This window comes from Gossypium hirsutum, chromosome A11 (assembly GCF_007990345.1).
Source record: "Gossypium hirsutum isolate 1008001.06 chromosome A11, Gossypium_hirsutum_v2.1, whole genome shotgun sequence".
In the NCBI taxonomy this organism is placed as follows: domain Eukaryota; kingdom Viridiplantae; phylum Streptophyta; class Magnoliopsida; order Malvales; family Malvaceae; genus Gossypium; species Gossypium hirsutum.
Window position 1 is genome coordinate 107,733,142 of NC_053434.1, and position 19,887 is coordinate 107,753,028.

At 35.4% G+C, this 19,887-nt stretch overlaps 1 protein-coding gene and 1 pseudogene across 4 annotated transcripts; both read left to right on the top strand.

Moving 5' to 3' along the window:
• Window positions 1-4,191: 4,191 nt before the first annotated feature.
• LOC107889316 (GRF1-interacting factor 1) lies at window positions 4,192-8,740 on the top strand. Of its 4 annotated transcripts, XM_016813692.2 has the most exons (5): window positions 4,192-4,303; window positions 4,628-4,840; window positions 6,488-6,564; window positions 7,527-7,611; window positions 7,931-8,740. In XM_016813692.2, exons 2-5 carry the CDS (start codon window positions 4,760-4,762, stop codon window positions 8,375-8,377), a joined length of 690 nt encoding a protein of 229 aa, XP_016669181.1. In that variant the 5' UTR covers window positions 4,192-4,303; window positions 4,628-4,759; the 3' UTR covers window positions 8,378-8,740. The 4 variants fall into 4 exon arrangements, with proteins under 4 accessions (XP_016669181.1, XP_040937592.1, XP_040937591.1 ...); XM_041081657.1 differs by lacking the exons at window positions 4,192-4,303; window positions 4,628-4,840 and adding an exon at window positions 4,893-5,046; XM_041081656.1 differs by lacking the exons at window positions 4,192-4,303; window positions 4,628-4,840 and adding an exon at window positions 5,087-6,171.
• Window positions 8,741-9,336: 596 nt separating this feature from the next.
• On the top strand, window positions 9,337-19,687 carry LOC121209861 (myosin-9-like; annotated as a pseudogene).
• The last annotated feature ends 200 nt before the right edge of the window (window positions 19,688-19,887 follow it).

Consider the following 19,887-nt stretch of genomic DNA (forward strand, 5'->3'; position numbering starts at 1 on the left):
TAACACACCATTAACTCGAAGAGTCGAACATATCCCAAAAGCGTAGCATTTCGGTAACAGTCTCCAACACACCAACATATCCCGGTGAATGGAGTTGAGTTCACATTCCCTTATCTTTCCAAAACTGTCTCAGGCCTTAATGTCCCAATAACACAACACAAGGGTGAGTGCTCAAAAATCCTATGGCATGCCAACTATATCCTACGGTCTCAAAGACACAAGCCCAAACTATCCGTAATTATTCACACATTTTTACTTATTGTTTTCTACACATTTTTACTGCATATTCACACAATAAGTACATCATCATCACTGTCATTCGATATGCATAACATACCTACAAGTAACATATTCACAATAGCCACAACAAGCATATATCACATCTTAATACTAAATCCACAACACACAATCACATACTCTGCAAATTAAATGAGACTATAAGAAAGCTTGCACTTGAAACTTAGAGTAGGGGTTAGACTACTCCTAAGCTTCCAATTAACACTAGGAATCGTGTCTACTAGTTTTTCCTTTCTTTTTTCCTTGCTCATCGAAGGTTCCCACTGTTCCAAATCTTCATCAAAATTAACCACACAACACATACTTAATCTACAACTATAGACACACTCAAATAATAAAAAATGCAGGTCTAAGGTTCCTTTCTCTTGGAACTAAAATTTTCAACTTGCAAATTCAAAACTTAAATATCTTAATCTTTACTTAATATCTTTACCTAAAAGTGATTCCATTCATCTAATTATTAACCTAAGAACAATTCCCAACCTTCAAACTACACAAAACTACATAGATTCATGGTTTCGAAATTTCGACGTATAATGGTCATTTTCACAAAAACTCAATAAAAACTTAGAATCTTTCAAAGAAACTTTAAGGAAATTTTAGAAACCTTCTGATCACATCAAAACTAATTAAAAAAACACTTTGAAACATCGTTTTCATTCAAAATCCAGAATTTCACCATTAATGACTCAAATTTCGGCATTTATTCAAAAATTTTGATTCAATGGATAAAAACTCAATTTGAAAGGCTAGGTATCATCTAAAACTAATAGAAAAACTAAAATTATCTTTGTTGGGAGAAAAAAATGAATGTTTAATTGAAAATCTAAAAAACCCAAAAGTTTGAACAATAGTAAAATTAATGGTGTTTTTGGTGTTTCTCTTTGACTTTGGAAGGGTTTTGGTGTTTGAAATTTGAAGGAACTCAAAGGATTAGAGATGGGGTTTGGGATTTGAAGGGACGACAACCTAATAGATGAGAGAAGTAGAATCGTGTAACTAGTGTAGGTGAAGGGGGAAATAGGGTGTTTTTAAAGTTTTGGTATATTTACCTTTTTGCACTCTAAATGTTAACTTGATTTTCAAAATTAAATGTATTTTCTACAATATTTTCAAAAATTAGTTTAATTCTCTAAAAGCTATAGACGAAGAGATTTCCACTATGGTTCTAATTCTTGAACACATTTTTTAGCACCTAATTTGGCCACTTTTAAAAAAACATTTACTTAGAAATTTAACTAAGCTCGACCCACAAGCTTAATCAACATTTGTAACATTCAAAATATTATTAAAAGACTCAAATTATCAAGTTACGACCCACACCTTATTTTCGCACTACCACAACACTACTTGTGAAGCATACGATTTACCCTTAAAACCTTAAATCAAACCTAAATTAAAATAAATAGGAATTTATTGAGTTAGGCCGTTGTCAAAACCAACCTTAAAACATACCCATAAGAATTTAATCAAATCAACGTTTCCATAAAAATTCCCAATCCAAAGCGACTAAGTTGCTTACACTATTTTAACGTGAAACATACGCGTGAACATCTAAAGGCTTCATTTGTTATTTGGAGCATTTAAGTCGGCACCTAACACAATTAAATGCTGAAAAAATTATGGTTATTCAATCATTAAAAACCTTAATCCAATCAATTAACAATCTCCCCAACAATTAAGTCGAAACTACGTATTAACCTTCAACCAATTGCACTTATACTTCTTGAATTGTCAATTCCAAGTTGTCAAACGATCAATATTGAATTTTTCTAAGTCACACATAATTAGAGTTTGATTAGGAAGGGTTTACAAGACCAAGATTTTGTTGGAAATAGATGGTAAAAATTAAAGAAAATAGCAACCACTTTTTGTGCCTCTAGGTGCGACGCACTACCACTAATAGTGGCAAATAGAGGCTGATTTGAAAGCCAATTAAATCAATTTTGAAGGCTATAAAATAAAATCATTAAAAATCACTCCAATTCCAAATCTAGAAAATTGGGTATTTTCTTGAAAGATTCGTCAAGAAAACAAAAGAAAAATGACACTTACACTTACTAGAAAGAATGGACAGCAATGAAGTTTCTTAGGCAACAATGGAGATTGTTCTTGGGTGTTAAGATTTTAGGTTTAAGGCTGGAAAAATGGTAGCAAGAAAGAGATGAGAATGGTGCAAGAACTCATCGCAAAAGAAAAAAAAAAGAATGGTGGCTCTTGGTGGTTTGGACGGCGGCACACAAGGGAAAATAAAAGAAAAATTGAAGAGAAAAGAGGAGAGGAAGAGGGAGGGTAGCTAGGGTGAAAAGGAAATGGCTAAAGGCTAAAAAAATAAGTAAAATTGATATTTATACCTAGGTTTACTAGCTAGAGGTGGTTCAAAAATAGGGAGAAGGAAAAATTCTAGCAAAATTTTAACTAGGGAAGGGATTCAAACTTGAAACCTTAACTAATTTTCATGCTTACTTATTTCCTTTTAACCACTAGGCTATTTGCTCATCTTTAAAATAATTTCACAAAAATTTTAAGCTAAATTTTGAGATGTTACAGACTTTTCAATGCTTGTTAAGGTTTTGCTATCGGTTGTGATGTGAAGAAGCTGCTTCTTTTTGTATTGGTTATTGATTTTGGGGGGTTGATTCACTCCAAGTTCTTGAATAATCTAAGCATTTTGTTAAAGGAACTTTTGTTTTTGTTGTTGAAAGAGCTATAATTGTAGCCATTAAAATTGGTATTACAAAGCCTTCATATGTTCTTGCAACTCAATATTGTTGAGAATTTGAGTTGGAATTTTTGTAGCTTGACCTTCTAGGGTGACCTAAGGATGAATTCCTAGTAGTGGTGATGGTGTGAATGGCCAGTGGTTTGGATAAGAATTTTGATATCTAAGTGGTGGATAGTTCTTTTTTAACAAGATACCATTGATGATAAAATTCTCAAGGATCATAAGCTTGCCTATTTTGATTCCCTTGTTGGTATTGACTATTTTGACAAACATTATATACCTATTAGCAAGTAACCTTGTTGATCCTAAGCTACTTGATGTTGGAAATTTCGATTATATTGGTTTTTTTTCTTAATATTGATTTTCGAGGAAATTCTACTAAGATGAGCCATGTTTGGTCCACGTTCATCACACCAATTATTGATACAAAAATGTAGATTGATGGTTGGAGATGATTCACACAGTTTTGTCGAGAACCATAGAATATAATTCTGGGTGGATTAGAGAAGAAGGGAGAGTGTGGAGGTAATTTCGCATAGTAAGAATATGGAAACTGCCTCAGAGTTCCTTTGTTGATGAGAGCTACTTATAAATTCTTCATATGGCTCCTAAGGATTTAGGTGTTCTTAAGAAAATAAATTATTGAGTTGTGGTTTACTTGGAGGCTACAAATAGTCTTGTCTTCACATATTATCTTTTAGGTTTTTAATGTATCATAACGAGATGCATGTGTAAATTATATGTTTACAACCATGCAAAACTATATTTTTCTTTAGGATGAAGTGTTTTTAACGAGTTATCTCTACGTTTCTTTTGACATGTTGAGAGAGTTCAAATCCGGTAAAAGATTCATAACAAATATCTATAAATATTCACAATTAATCTCCATAAATTATGTTACACATGAGCTGTAATTTAAGTTACATTACTTTAGAAAAATCTAAATCTATATCCGTAAAATTTAAATTCAGAAACATAACCTTAGATTGTATTAGAATCATTGGAACTAGAATAAGCTAAGTTTGAGTACGGAGATGGGACCAAAGTGTGTGCTAACACCAACAGACAAAGTCATGTCGAAATGAAATGGTAATAATGTAATAAAAAACCATTTTCGTTTTTTGGTTTAATGCATTGCATTGCAAGGGGACCTTTCTCTTTCCTACGGTAGAATTTTCCAGCTCTGCTCTGTCTCTCTCAATTCTCTGTATCAGCCATCACGTGACCCTCTCTCTCTCTCTGTCACTGTCTCAATTCTCTCTTACAGACAGACAAGGAAAGGTAGCAAGCAACAACCCAAAAAGGCAAACCCTTTTTTTATGAATAATTTTTTCCCTACTGAAAACAGAAAGAGAAAATAGCTTTCAAAGTGCTGAGAACCTCACACACCCTGCACTGTCTTCTCTTTCTGCCTTTGTTTTTCTCTCCTCGTGTTATTTGTAACTAAGGGAAAAACAAAACAACAATAACAATAATAATAGCAATAATATTAATAGTGAGAGGCGAGAAAGAAAGTTAAGAAACATAGAAAATAGCAAAAGGGTATCTCTCTATTTGTCTCTCTTTCTCTCTCTATCTCTTTCTTTACAATTTTTTTTTTTGCAGTGATTCTCCTCTTTCAGCTCAGCGTGTTTTGCATACAAAAAGAGAAAAAGAGTGAGACAAATATATATATTAAAACTTTTATATATTTTTTAAAATATTTGGAGAGTCTGTGTGTGGATATAAAGAAAGAAAATGCAGCAGCACCTGATGCAGATGCAGCCCATGATGGCAGCTTATTATCCCAACAACGTCACTACTGATCATATTCAACAGGTCCTCCCTTCCCTTTCCTTCCCTTCTTTCTTTCTTCCTTTTTCTTTTATTTGTTTCTTGATCACTATGTATGTGATACAGTATTTTTATTTTCTTAATAATCATTCATTCCTTTGATTAGTCTAAGGTGTTATTGGAAGCTGTATTCTTCATTTTATTGCTTGTAAAAGCTATTAGCTTTTCTCCTTTAGCTTTAATAACTGTTGGTAAGTGGTTTTAACTTCTAATCGTTTATATATTTGGCTTTCATGCTGCCAATGAGAAAATTTTTAATGGCAATTAGTAGGTTATCATGTATAGTTTTTAATGTTTTTCCTTTCTGAAATTTGTGTATGGGTTTGGGTATTTTTCATTTTTGAGATTTATTACTTAACGGGTTTGGTTTTGGGGACATATTTTCCTGTTAATAGCTAGGTTTCATCCTATATTATGCTGTTTCTGGTTGTAGATGTTCTTATTCCAGTTTCTAATGTATTGGTATGTTATCAATTTTAACCCTAGAATAAACTTTGCTTATTGGATGCATATTTATCAACAATGTATAGCACAATATGAAAGTTTCATTTGTTGTAATTTCCTTTTATCTTTGCTATCATTAGTCAATTGTAAGATGCTAAGTTACAATCCTAGACCATCAGGTATAAGTTACTCATAAAACAAGTTTAAATGATTAGCTAGTCTCTAGTAACCAGAGACACTACTAAAGAAGTGAGGAGATTATTGTCCTCGAGGCTGCCAGGCTGGTGGCTTACGGAACTGCAATGGTAAATCGGAGAATTCCGGCGGACAAAACCATCTGTGTGTGCCTAACCAAGCAATATAGTGAGGATTTCTTCTATAATGAATCTCTAAGCACAGAGTAATTGGAGTTTCTTAGGAGAATATAGGTGTTGGTAATTGCAAATGGGAACTGTTGTTTGATATTAACAAACTTGTTCGGATTCAGAGTGTTATGCATGGAAGAACTATGCATTCTTTTTGTTACCTCACTTTTCTTGGGCCCATGACTTTAGTTCTTAATGCTTTTCTGGTAGTGGTCCTCCATTAGTTCAATTTGACACATGACCTTTTGATATGTCTTTTGCTTGTTTATGTGGTCCTGTCTTGATAATCGTTTACTGGTGGTCCTTTCGATATGTTTTCATGTCATCTTAATGTGTTTCCTTGATACGGGACACCATTTATAACCTATATCTGTCTTTCTGAAACTAGCACTGCATCCTACTAGTTGTTTCGGTGAAGCTGTCAGAAGGAATCTTGTTAATATACAAAAATATATGTTCTTAATTTCTTGTATGTATGGTCATTTGGAATCTGGCTTTCGGATTAAGGTAAATCGTATGATACTTAGATTTGGTTACCTTTTCGGGATAAGCCTTGGGTCGTTTTACTTAATTTTTATTGGATTGGCAGTAACCATTATTGAAGATCTTAGTACTCTCTCACTCCTCTTCCCTCCCCCTAATTATTATGCTGGTGATGCTTTGAGTTACTTAGAGTGGTTATGAATCAAAATGGTTTTCGGGTTCCTTTTGGTCCCAAAGGAACTTCCACTAAGATTCTAAAGCTGTATTTACTGCATGTTCTTTCCTAGTTATTGTTAAATCTTTCTTAATTTGTTCAATGGCTTCATTTTGATGCATGCAGTATCTCGATGAGAACAAGTCATTGATCTTAAAGATTGTTGAGAGCCAGAATTCTGGGAAATTGAGTGAATGTGCTGAGTAAGTCCTAATTTTGAGTCTCTAATATCAAACAAATTTGGCTTTTCGGTTCGTTTTTGTTTCCTTGGCTTGCAATATCTGATACTCAATGTGGTGTTATAGCTTATACTGCTAAGTTCCTGAATTTCTTCTCTTCTTGCAAGAGGTTCCCCAAATAAGTGTTATTCGATAATTATGAAGGCCAGCTAAAGTATCTATTAATATCAAAACATGGTATATAAGTCGAAGTGTCATTTACTACGAAAATGATCATAGATCTTAATCTTTGGCTCATGCTTACTGCTAGATCACTATTCTGCACGCGTTTACTAGTTTACAAATTAGGTGTTCTTTCTATATCTCTCCGTATGGTTATTAAGTTAATTGTTACTCCATTTGAGGGTTTGCCAAAACTTAACATCCATTTATTTTCCGATGAGGTTTTCATATTTGGCTGATTAAAAACATTTGTTGACATCTGGGAACCTACAGTCTGACTGTGGTGGATCATGGATATGGCTTTGGACAATGAAATATATTGAAAATTCTCTTCGTAAAACTAACAGTGCCAAGTAAATCTCAGATCACGAAATTCCCATGGCGTCAGATACCATTCATTTAAATGGATTAGGATGTTGATAATGGAAATATCAACTGTCTAGGGAAACGACTTTGTTTATGCTAATTTCTTTCCATTCTTACATCTTTGCATTGGACTGAAACTACTTATGAAGTAACTGGGGCTGCGTATTCACTGAGAAAGTTAAGTAAGTATGGTGTTGAATCTACCTGAATTTGCTAAGATACCGGCAGAAGTCCAAAAATATGGTTATTGTAATAAAAACGAGTGATTATAAATCAGTGTATATTAAGGTTCTGCATGATCCTAAGAATCAGTGCATATCTTTAAGCCAACCATAAATTATAAAGATATTTGAGATTGAGGTCTTAGAAGGATCATTGACTAGCTTCAACTGTTGCAGGAACCAAGCAAGGCTGCAGCGAAACCTCATGTACCTGGCTGCCATTGCGGATTCTCAACCCCAACCACCCACCGTGCATGCACAGGTACCTATCTCATTTCTAGATTCATCAGTCGCTTTCTCTCTTTTTTTCCCTTTTTATTGGATTTAGGAGACTGTTACATTTTAAGTTTAGAATCTCTATCATAAGCTCCCTTTGGGTCAATCAGTACTGGAACACTAAGCTCAGGCAGCCGGAAACCGTGAATTAAATTATACTATGGCCATTCAGGCTTGAATTGTCAAAGATATTTTCAATCAGATTGAGAAAACCAATACTTTTAAACACCTTTTGCATTAAAATTTCACTGGAACTCTCCTTCAAGCTGTAGATTTTCCTACTTATCTTTGTGAATTGTTTGTAGTTTCCATCTGGTGGTATCATGCAGCCAGGAGCTGGGCACTACATGCAGCACCAACAAGCTCAACAAATGACACAACAGTCGCTTATGGCTGCTCGGTCCTCAATGTTGTATTCTCAGCAACCATTTTCTGCACTGCAACAACAACAGCAGCAAGCTTTGCACAGTCAGCTTGGCATGAGCTCTGGCGGAAGCACAGGCCTTCATATGCTGCAAACTGAATCTAGTACTGCAGGTGGCAGTGGAGCACTTGGGGCCGGAGGGTTTCCTGATTTTGGACGTGGTTCTTCTGGAGAAGGCATCCATGGTGGCAGGCCAATGGCAGGTGGAAGCAAGCAAGATATCGGGAGTGCCGGCTCAGCTGAAGGTCGTGGAGGAAGCTCTGGTGGTCAGGGTGGTGGTGATGGGGGTGAAACCCTTTACTTAAAAGCAGCCAATGATGGGAACTGAAAGGTAACACCAGTTGGTCCTACGGATCTGTTTTATCATTGAAAAACGGATGGAATGGGAGGAAATTTTCTTGCTCAAGGAACTTGTTCCTTATGCCAAAAAAAGAAGCTAGGAAATAGGCTTTAGACCTTAAACCATTTGGTTTTATGGTTTTCAAGTGTGAGACACTGCATCTTATGGTAATCGAACATGTAAATTTGTGGGGTCTCATGTTTCAGCATTCCTTAATTTTGTGTTTTATTTAATGTGGTTATGGTTCACTTTTATTATGACTCTGTTTCGACCATGTTTCAGTGGATGAATTTTGTATGGTCATTTACAGAGGTTGCATATGAAAAATTGAGTATCTTTGCTTTCCCTTTACACCCATCTCTTTGATTTTAATTATTATTTGCGCTTGCATTTATGTAAGCAGATTGAGGTATCTTTCACTAACATCACTGACAAATTTATTGGTAAAAAGCTTAAATAAAATTACTTTTTTATCAAAATATTGTTAATTGGTTTTTGTTAAATTTAACTCTGTTTTATCAATAAGATTTTAATTTTTAAATTAAACTGAAATTCGTTGAATTTTAACTAAAGTTTAAATATCGAAAATGAGTATAGGGATTGGAACATAATTAAACCATTTAAAAGATACAGCTTTTTAATTTTTAGAAAATTTATTGCATGCATAAACTCAAAACGAATACACGAGAAAATTTGAGGAATACAGAGACCAATAGTTATCGTAATTATATCCTTCCATATTCCTGGTGCCACTCTGTAAATCACCATAAATTCAGATGAGATTTAGAAAACAATCAAAAGACTTGGTTTAGTAACCACGAATTTGGGGCGAAAACAAAGGGTTAAAAGAAAAAAACCGAACTTAACGGTATTGTTGAACAATGTCAGACTCTGAATAACCCATCATTCACTTCCATACAAAACCAATAACTCACCACTCTTTTCTCTGTCTCTCTAATTTCCCCAGAAGTTAATTACATTTGCATTCCATTGCATTGCACTTTCTTTTTCAACAAACTGAGGCTCTTTAATCTTTCTTATTTCTTGCTTTTAATTATTATACATGTTTTGGAGCTTCATTTCTTGCTATCAATTAAGTTCTTTGGCAACTTGGGTTGTTACCCTTTTCTTATTTTAACTTTGATTGATATCAGATTAAGAGGCAAAAAGTTTTGGTTACAAGTGGTTTAAGCATGATTCGATTTTTTGAGTTCGATCGATGGTCTGCTTTAAGGAAGAAAGTAACTACAGGTCGCCAGGCTTCGGATTGAGAACTTAACGATGGTAATCTGAAGTTTAGACACTACTCGATTTTATTTATTTAATTCTTTGTGCGAACAAATGCTGAGTTTCGAACTTTAGACTCACTGAATGTTACTATTAAAGGTGATTGCATGGCTGGTTCATGTGTTATTAGGCGCTGTCTGTTGTAAAAGCTAATGTTTTGTGTGTGTGTGTGTGTGAGAGAAAGATTATGAAATAAAGCATTGAAAGTGGTAATTCATTAGGCTTTGTTGCTTTGCAAAATGTTAATAATGGTTTTGATACTGTGATTGCAGGCAACGGTAAATATTACTGTAGGGTCTCACGTGTGGGTTGAAGACCCAGATGAATCTTGGATTGATGGGGTGGTTTCGAAAATTACTGGAAAAGATGTTGCGATTAACACCACTAATGGAAAAACGGTATGCTTTATTACCTGTAATAACAGAAATTGATTGTGAAGGACTAGTGAAATTTTAGTACCTTCGGAATCTATCAAAATGATACAAACTTATCCTACCTAGATTCAGGACGAGCGTCATGTATATGATATATGTCTGACATGAATGCTTTTATTATTTTCTAAGTTTTTGATTTATTTGGAACATCAATCATATTCGAATATGTGTTTGTAGAAAAATGAAGTCACAGGTTCTTAATTTTAGTATTATGTAAAATGTATTCACGTAAGGTTTTCCTGGGATTTGAGATTGACGTTTGTCATGTTGATTAACTTGAAGGTCACTGAAAAATTATCAAAAATATATCCAAAAGACTTGGAAGCTCCACCTGGTGGAGTTGATGACATGACCAAGCTATCTTATCTACATGAGCCTGGAGTTTTGCAGAATTTGAAAGCTAGATATGAACTCAATGAAATTTATGTAATCTTTCTCTTCCCTTCATGTAATCACAAATGATAGTTTCATGCATTTTTGTGCTTCTTTTGGCTACACATACACACACACACACACGTATATATATCTATTATTGTTTGACATACTGGTGATGGCAGACTTATACAGGAAATATATTAATTGCTATTAATCCATTCCAAAAACTGCCTCACATCTATGATTCTCATATGATGCAACAATACAAGGGAGCCCCATTTGGGGAACTAAGTCCTCATGTTTTTGCAGTTGCTGATGTTGCATACAGGTTATTGTTTTTCTTCTTTACTTTTTCCGTTTAGTTCTTTGGGTTAATATGTAGTTTGCCCCCTGGATTTATACAAAAGTACCTAGTTGGTACCCGAACTATTTTTTTTTACCTAGTTGTTACCTGACCTTTATCCTTTTGGACAAATTTAGGGGCAAACTAAATATTAACCCTAGTTCTTTTTATTTTGTTTTTATAATTGGTGAACAAATTTTAAATTATATCAACTTCAATCAGGGCCATGATTAATGAAAGGAAAAGCAATTCAATTCTGGTTAGTGGTGAAAGTGGAGCAGGTAAAACTGAGACCACAAAGATGCTTATGCGATACCTTGCCTTTCTTGGTGGTCGAGTTGCCACCGAAGGACGGACAGTAGAACAACAAGTTCTTGAAGTATGATCCATAACTCGTATTATCTTCCATAAAGCATGTTTTTAATTCTTGCATGATTACTGAGAAGAGCATTATACCATCCGAATGCAGTCTAATCCAGTTCTTGAAGCATTTGGCAATGCTAAAACTGTTCGAAATAACAACTCCAGGTACGACACTCCATTAAAGGAAATAACTCCAACTGATAATTAATCACTGAGAAAATATACATCAGGCAATTTATTTGATCAAATCTTTCTTGCTGCAGAAGAAACTACTCTGCTCATCACATTAATAGCATTTGATGTTCGTTATATACAAGAATCTGTAGTTTGACACTGATCTTTCCTAAAACTTTTTGCTGGTGCAGTCGTTTCGGTAAATTTGTTGAGATCCAGTTTGATAAGCATGGAAGAATATCAGGAGCTGCTATCAGAACTTACCTTCTAGAGAGATCTCGTGTTTGCCAAGTTTCTGACCCTGAGCGCAACTACCACTGTTTTTATCTTCTTTGTGCGGCACCACAGGAGGTATTTTTGGCTTATTATGAGATTATCTATATATTAATGAATATTATCCATTTTCTTTTCTTGGGGGCTTAATTATATCATTGGCAGGAAGTTGATAAGTATAAGTTGGGAAACCCCAAAAGCTTTCACTATCTTAACCAGTCACGCTGCTATGAACTGGTTGGTGTAAGTGATGCCCAAGATTATCTTGCGACACGGAGAGCTATGGATATTGTCGGAATTAGTGACAAGGAGCAGGTATAACTCTTCAAGCTGCAGTATTCAGCTGCATTGTGATACAAAAACGAGGAATGACCGACCTTTTTGTTTCCCAGGAAGCCATTTTCAGAGTTGTTGCTGCAATTCTCCATCTTGGAAACATTTGTTTCACTAAAGGAAAGGAAGTTGATTCATCAGTTCCGAAAGATGACCAGGCTAAGTTCCATCTGAAGACAACAGCAGAGCTTCTCATGTATATGCTTTTTCTTCATGTCACAAGGTCATTTTTTCTGGTATCTTCCCTTTCATATTCGTTTAATCGTCCTGTTTCACTTCATTATAGGTGTGATGTTAATGCCTTAGAAGATGCATTGTGTAAGCGTGTTATGGTCACACCTGAGGAAGTTATAAAGAGAAGTCTCGATCCTCAAAGCGCTACAATTAGCAGGGATGGCTTGGCTAAAACACTTTATTCACGATTGTTCGACTGGTGAGAAGCTTATACATGAGATAATCTCTTATGATAAGGCAAAGCAGATTTGAATTTTCTGATGCTTAGGTAATGGTAAGTTGCATCTCCTTGTATGCAGGCTGGTAGATAAAATTAATAAGTCAATTGGACAAGATCCAAACTCGAAATTTTTAATAGGAGTCCTCGACATCTACGGCTTCGAAAGCTTTAAGACTAATAGGTATGCTCTATGCTTGTAATCTTTACAAATAGATGGACTATTGTCTTCGAGATATTGCAGAAAATTACCTTTAATTGGTTAAGCAGTCTTGTGACTTCATTTCACCTTATCTCACCCTGCAGCTTTGAGCAGTTTTGTATTAACTTCACCAATGAGAAGCTGCAACAGCATTTCAATCAGGTAAGGTCTTAAATTATGTTGACCACTAGATCTATTTTTTCAATCAGAAACTATTAACTTAATTGTTTCTGGTATATATTCTTCAGCATGTATTTAAGATGGAGCAAGAAGAGTACACAAAAGAGAAGATCAATTGGAGCTACATTGAATTTGTTGATAACCAGGATGTCCTCGACCTTATTGAAAAGGTTATATTCCCCTACACGTTATGCATATTGGCCATCACCTTTTTCATTTCTATTATTTTCATTATTTACTTGATGTACTTTTTCCTTCTTATATTGGCAGAAACCTGGAGGAATTGTTGCTCTTCTAGATGAAGCTTGGTATAATATTGTTCTTCCATTTATTTGCTTCAAAATTTTGCTACTTCTTCTCAAAGAAATTTATCTGTAATTCATTACATAACTTCAGTTTATGCTGCTAGTCGATGAACAACATAATTACTGTCTTATTAACTATATTTTTCAGCATGTTCCCGAAATCAACTCATGAAACTTTTGCAAACAAGCTTTATCAGACGTTTAAGAACCACAAGAGATTCATTAAGCCGAAATTGTCTCGCACTGATTTCACCATTGCTCATTATGCTGGAGATGTATGTTCCCATTAGCAAAGTGCTTATGAGTAAATAGTTGGAGGTGATATGTCAATTAAGATTCCTAACAACATTCCTTTTCAGGTTCTATACCAATCTGATCAATTTTTGGACAAAAACAAGGATTATGTGGTTCCCGAACATCAAGACTTGTTGAGTGCTTCCAAATGTTCGTTTGTATCAGGCCTTTTCCCTCCACTTCCAGAAGAAACATCTAAATCATCCAAGTTTTCTTCAATTGGTTCTCGTTTTAAGGTAGTTTTGCTTTATGTTTGTCTTCATGATTTTGGTTGAGTCCCTTGTATCAATTGACTTCATTACACTGCCGCATATAACATGTTATATGCTGCAAGAGCTAGAGGATTAACACTGTCTTGATAAATGTGCTGCAGCTCCAACTACAGTCTCTAATGGACACATTAAATTCTACGGAACCTCACTACATCCGATGTGTAAAGCCGAACAACCAACTTAAGCCTGCTATATTTGAGAATGTTAATATCATGCAACAACTCCGTTGTGGTGTGAGTACATATTTCTTCTTTTATGATCCGATTTTTCCATTTTGAACTGGTTTTTATCATATCTTCTCTCTTAGATGTTTTATTTTAACTAGAAGTTGGTCTTGTAGGGTGTTCTAGAGGCAATCAGAATCAGTATGGCCGGATATCCAACTCGCAAACCTTTCTTTGAATTCATTAACCGATTCGGGCTGCTTCATCCTGAGGCTTTGGAAGGAAAGTAAGTTGAGCTCTTTTAGTTTAAATTCATGATTAACTTCCATGAAAATGGTAAAATTCCGTTTGACAAAAGAGATTGGAGCTATGAATTATTGCTGCACTCTACTGGTTACAGCTGAAAACTAATGTCAATGCTCTTCTCCTTGATTTCATCTGTAATCAGCTATGATGAAAAGGTTGCATGCCAGAAGATTCTGGAAAAGGCCGGACTTCTAGGGTATCAAGTAATACAACAATTTTAATGCAACTGTTGGAACTGTTATATTGTTTGACCTATGTCCTTTTCTTCTTCTCTATACATGCTTTAGGACTAAAAATTGCATACATTAGTACTTTATAATTGTAATATTGTACTGAGGAAGCATAGTTAATGATCTCAAAATGGTTTTTGCAGATAGGCCTAACAAAGATCTTTCTGAGAGCTGGTCAGATGGCAGAATTAGATGCAAGGAGAGCAGAAGTACTCAATACTGCTGCCAAAACTATACAGCGGCGGATTCGTACCCATATATCTCGTAAAAGATTCCTTGCAATACAAAAGGCATCTATTAATCTTCAGGCCATATGTAGAGGTGAGTGTAAAAAGAAATATACTGTAACGACCTCTGTCTTAGTGTATGTTCTGGTGGGTTTCGATAGTATCTTGCGTTTATTTTGTGTTACTCTTCTATGGGGAATGCGAAACAAGATATAGGGAGACTGAGATGTCTAACATGCTAATTAACTACCTTATGTCTAATATGTAGGAAGATTGGCTTGCAAAGTTTATAGTAACAAGAGAGAGCAGGCAGCAGTTTGAAAATTCAGAAGAACTAAGGAGGCACCAATCTAGACAAGCCTATAAGAAGCTTCATGTATCAGCCCTTGTCTTACAGACAGGCATGAGGGCAATGGCTGCTCATAATGAATTGAGATTCAGGAAGTTAAATAAAGCGCTACATTGGTTCAGGTTATATTCTAAATCATATTAGGTTGCTTGAAAAATTTGCTCCTTGTCTATCCATTTCAGAATTGTCCTTGTTTAAAATGGAAAAACAAAACATTGCAGGCTCGATGGCGTTGTCGCAGAGCTGCTACATATTATAAGAAGCTCAAAAGAGGATGTATAGTGACACAAACCAGGTGGAGGGGAAGAGTTGCAAGAAGAGAGCTTAGAAAGCTCAAAATGGTCTGTGTTGGATTATCTTCTTCTACAGTCTTTATAAAATTTATTTCTTTCTAATAGTCCTTCTTATCTGGCAGGTTTTGAATCTTTTTGTGTACTGCACTATGTCCATCAACTGATGTTTCATATTGCTGTCTTGACATGATGTTGTTATAGAATTTAACATCATTAATCAACTGATCTGTGTTTTTCTCAATAAGCTTATAGCAGTTTTCTTGGTGCAAAACATACATCAAGCACGGTGCTTCTTCCAAGGACAAACGTTTGATTTTCTTTCTATTAATGCTTTCCATTTTTCCTTGATTTTATATGTAGGCTGCAAGGGAAACAGGTGCACTAAAAGAAGCGAAGGATAAGCTTGAAAAGAATGTGGAGGAACTTACTTGGCGTTTACAGCTTGAGAAACGTTTAAGGGTAACTATTTAATCATGCAGACGATAATGTTTGGTAGAGAAGTGCTAAACCATGAAACATGACAGTTCTAATGGAAGTTGCCGGTTGTATCTGTGTAATAACAAGCAATAATGTCAACATTCTAGAATTTCATCAGTTTTTAAGTGTTTCGAAATCTGCAGATATTATACTGTATCCTATGCTGCTTTCTTTTATATATATATATATATGTTCATTGAAAGCCTTGAAACCATGTATGCAGACTGATCTAGAAGAAGCAAAAGCTCAGGAGGTAGCAAACTGCAAAACACTTGCAAGAAATGCAGAAAACAATTGATGAAACCAATGAATTGCTTGAAAAAGAACGAGAGTCTGCAAAGAAAGCCATCGAAGAAGCGCCTCCTGTTGTACAAGAGAAAGAAGTTTTAGTTGAAGATACAAAGCAAATTGAATCTCTAACAGAAGAATTGGAAACCCTAAAGGTATAAAGGTTTACTTTACAATTAGTATGTGGTACTTATTTTTCATTTAATGGATCAAGCAAGTAATAGAACATAAACAATTTGCTCTAGAACAGAATTATATACTCGAAAATACTGCAGTTGATTATAAATAGCTTCTGATCTTGACATTGCTGTTATGTCCAAACAGACCTCATTAGATCGGAAAAACAAAGAGCAGACAGTGCTGAAGAAAAATACAATGAACTCAAAGAGTCAAGTGAAGAAACTGGAAAAAAACTGGACGAAACAGAAAAAAAACTTAAACAACTCCAGGACACATTGAGAGGGTAGTGTATGAACAATAATTTTCCGTACTAGTTTACTATAAATGCTCATGGTTTTCTTTTTTTTCAAGAACATATAATGCATGAGTTTTATACTGTTGAAATTCTTGCTCACTTCCATATATCACCACATTAAACTCATCGTGACATGGTTACATGAAATCAGGTTAGAGGAGAAGCTCACTAATCTAGAATCGGAGAATAAAGTACTACGGCAACAGGCTGTATCTATGACTCCAAATAAGTTCCTTTCTGGACGCTCGAGATCGATTTTGCAGGTATTTAGAATAATAACGAGCTTCTAAATATTTCCAATTTAACTTTTATTGTCTCAAAGGACTAAGGAGATTTACCTGCTGTCTAATGATTGGCAGAGAGGTTCTGAAAGTGGGCATCTAGAACCAAGGGTACCCATTGTGAGTAAATTTCTTATAACTTTATGCTATAAAAGGAGTCAAGAAAACGAAATAAAAATCCATACATGGTGTTTTTTGTTGTCTAAAATTTCTTGTTCTGAACAAAGTATTTTAACAGGATCTTCACAGCAGCTCAATAAACCATAGAGAGCCACACGAAGTGGAGGAGAAACCGCAAAAATCACTAAATGAGAAACAACAGGAAAACCAGGATTTGCTCATTCGATGTATTGCGCAACATTTAGGCTTTGCAGGGAACAGGCCTATTGCAGCTTGTATCATTTACAAATGTCTTCTGCAATGGAGATCGTTCGAAGTTGAGCGAACTAGTGTCTTTGATCGGATCATTCAGACTATAGGCAATGCTATTGAGGTGGAAGTGTCACTTTTGCACCAACTTTTCTAAAAGATATGGTTAGAAACCTCAGATTCTTAAGGCTGATTGTTGGCATTTTAATTTCAGACCCAGGATAACAATGATGTCTTGGCCTATTGGCTATCCAATGCCTCCACACTTCTCTTGCTACTCCAATGCACATTAAAAGCTAGTGGTGCTGCTGGAATGACTCCACAACGCCGTCGATCATCATCAGCTACTTTGTTTGGGAGAATGACTCAAGTAAAAAGCTTTCTCATTAATGCCAAATCATGACGTTCAGGAAATAACATTTCTGTAACTAATCAATGTGTTGCTATTATTTCTTAAAGAGTTTCCGTGGAGCTCCACAAGGTGTCAGTCTTGCCTTAATTAATGGAGGCGTCACCGCTGGGGTGGACACGTTACGGCAAGTTGAAGCCAAGTACCCAGCCTTGCTTTTAAGCAACAGCTTACAGCATATGTGGAGAAGATATATGGAATGATCAGAGATAATCTGAAGAAAGAAATTTCACCATTGCTTGGATTGTGCATACAGGTAACATATATATCAGAATCAGATTATGTGAAGGCAGTAATCAGAAGAAATAAACCACAACTACATCTATGACTCATATATGGATACAATGATATAGGCACCAAGAACATCCAGAGCAAGCTTGGTTAAAGGAGCATCGCGATCCGTTGCAAATACTGCAGGCCAACAGGCTTTGATTGCTCACTGGCAAGGGATTGTGAAGAGCCTTGGAAATTTCTTGAACACGTTGAAACTAAATTTTGTTAGTTTTCACATCCATTTCCCCCCTTCTTATTCATATCTCTAGCTTGTCTTCTGCACAGAGCTTCAAACTAAAGTTTCAAACTGAACTTAGTTCCGCTGAGTCTTGAGTTTAAGTATTCATATCTTTACTATTTGCAATGTATGTTTAAGCAAGATTTCCCAAGGATTACTGTTTTTTGATTCCCTTTACAGGTACCTCCATTCTTAGTCCGTAAGGTGTTTACACAGATATTCTCATTCATCAATGTTCAACTATTCAACAGGTTACTGTTCATGCTGTTACTTTAGTGCTTTACGCTTGGTTTTTTCTGCTGTATGCAGAAACTTTTTATATGGCATACCAATACACTATTCTATTGCAGTCTTTTGTTGAGGAGAGAGTGTTGTTCATTCAGTAATGGTGAATATGTTAAAGCTGGGTTAGCTGAACTTGAACACTGGTGTTATGAGGCAACCGATGAGGTACCTTTAACTGCCTCCCTGTTTGCTTTCTGGTTCAAGGAGAATACTTGCAAAACTTGATAGATCTGTAAATGCAGTATGCAGGTTTAGCTTGGGATGAGCTCAAGCATATACGGCAGGCCATCGGTTTTCTAGTATGTTCCCATTCTTACAACACTTTAGATCTGTTCTTTCATTTTCTTGTTATGACATTCAGGAATAAAAGAAGTAGTGCACGATATCAATGTTATTCTCTTTTTGATTTAGGTAATACATCAAAAATCTAAGAAAACACTGGATGAAATAAGCCACGATCTTTGTCCGGTAAGCCACTGACATCACTACTTTCCAAATCTTCCCTGGATCTGAAGCCTCAAGCGATTTTCATTTTTCACCTACAGGTCCTCAGTATACAGCAGCTGTATCGTATTAGTACGATGTATTGGGATGACAAGTATGGCACGCATAGTGTGTCCCCGGATGTAAGTTTCAAGATATGCAGTTTGTCAAACTAGATTAAAAGATATCCACTAGTTTAATAATATGACTTGGCTCGATTATCGACTTCTAGGTAATAGCCAATATGAGAGTGTTGATGACAGAAGATTCCAACAATGCAGTTAGTAATTCCTTCCTGCTGGATGATGATTCAAGGTTAGCATTTACATTCCACTATGTGATGATGATCTATTTGGCCCTCTACCTTTGTTTTTCACCTTTTAGGATGCATTGCTCTTAAAGCTAATTGAAAACACTACCTGGAAACCAGCTGAGCTCGTTTTTTAACGGACTTTCCACAACTTTTATCGTTTTGCAGCATTCCATTTTCAGTTGACGACCTATCAAAGTCGATGGAACAAATAGACATTGCGGACATCGAACCACCACCACTTATTCGCGAGAACATAGGCTTTAGTTTCTTGTTGCCACGTTCAGATTAATCCAATCTGTTTCCAGCAATGGATTGCTTCTTCCAAGGTGTAGATTCACCTTCCAACCTCGTTAACGGTGAATGTCCTTAAGGTGTTCATTCATCTTGCTTTAAGACCAGAAATATTTGTCCAAAATTTTGTTTCCACATTATAGGTCATTGATTCAAAGACGAATATGTCTTTGTTCCCTACTTAGCACAGTCGTCTAAATTTTCACTTATGTTGTACAATTAGTTCATCCTTTTTTATCTATGGGAAAAATAATTAAAGCAGAGAACTATTTTCACATTTTGCAGTATTTCTAGTCCAATCTTCTGGGCCAATTATTACATAGTGTAACATTTCCTCAGTTTATTCTTTCCATGAACACACTATCACTACCAATAAATGCAGGACTTTGAATAATTAGTACCATATACTACGACAGTCCAAGAACTCATGACATGAGGTATAGTCATCAAATGAAAGGAAA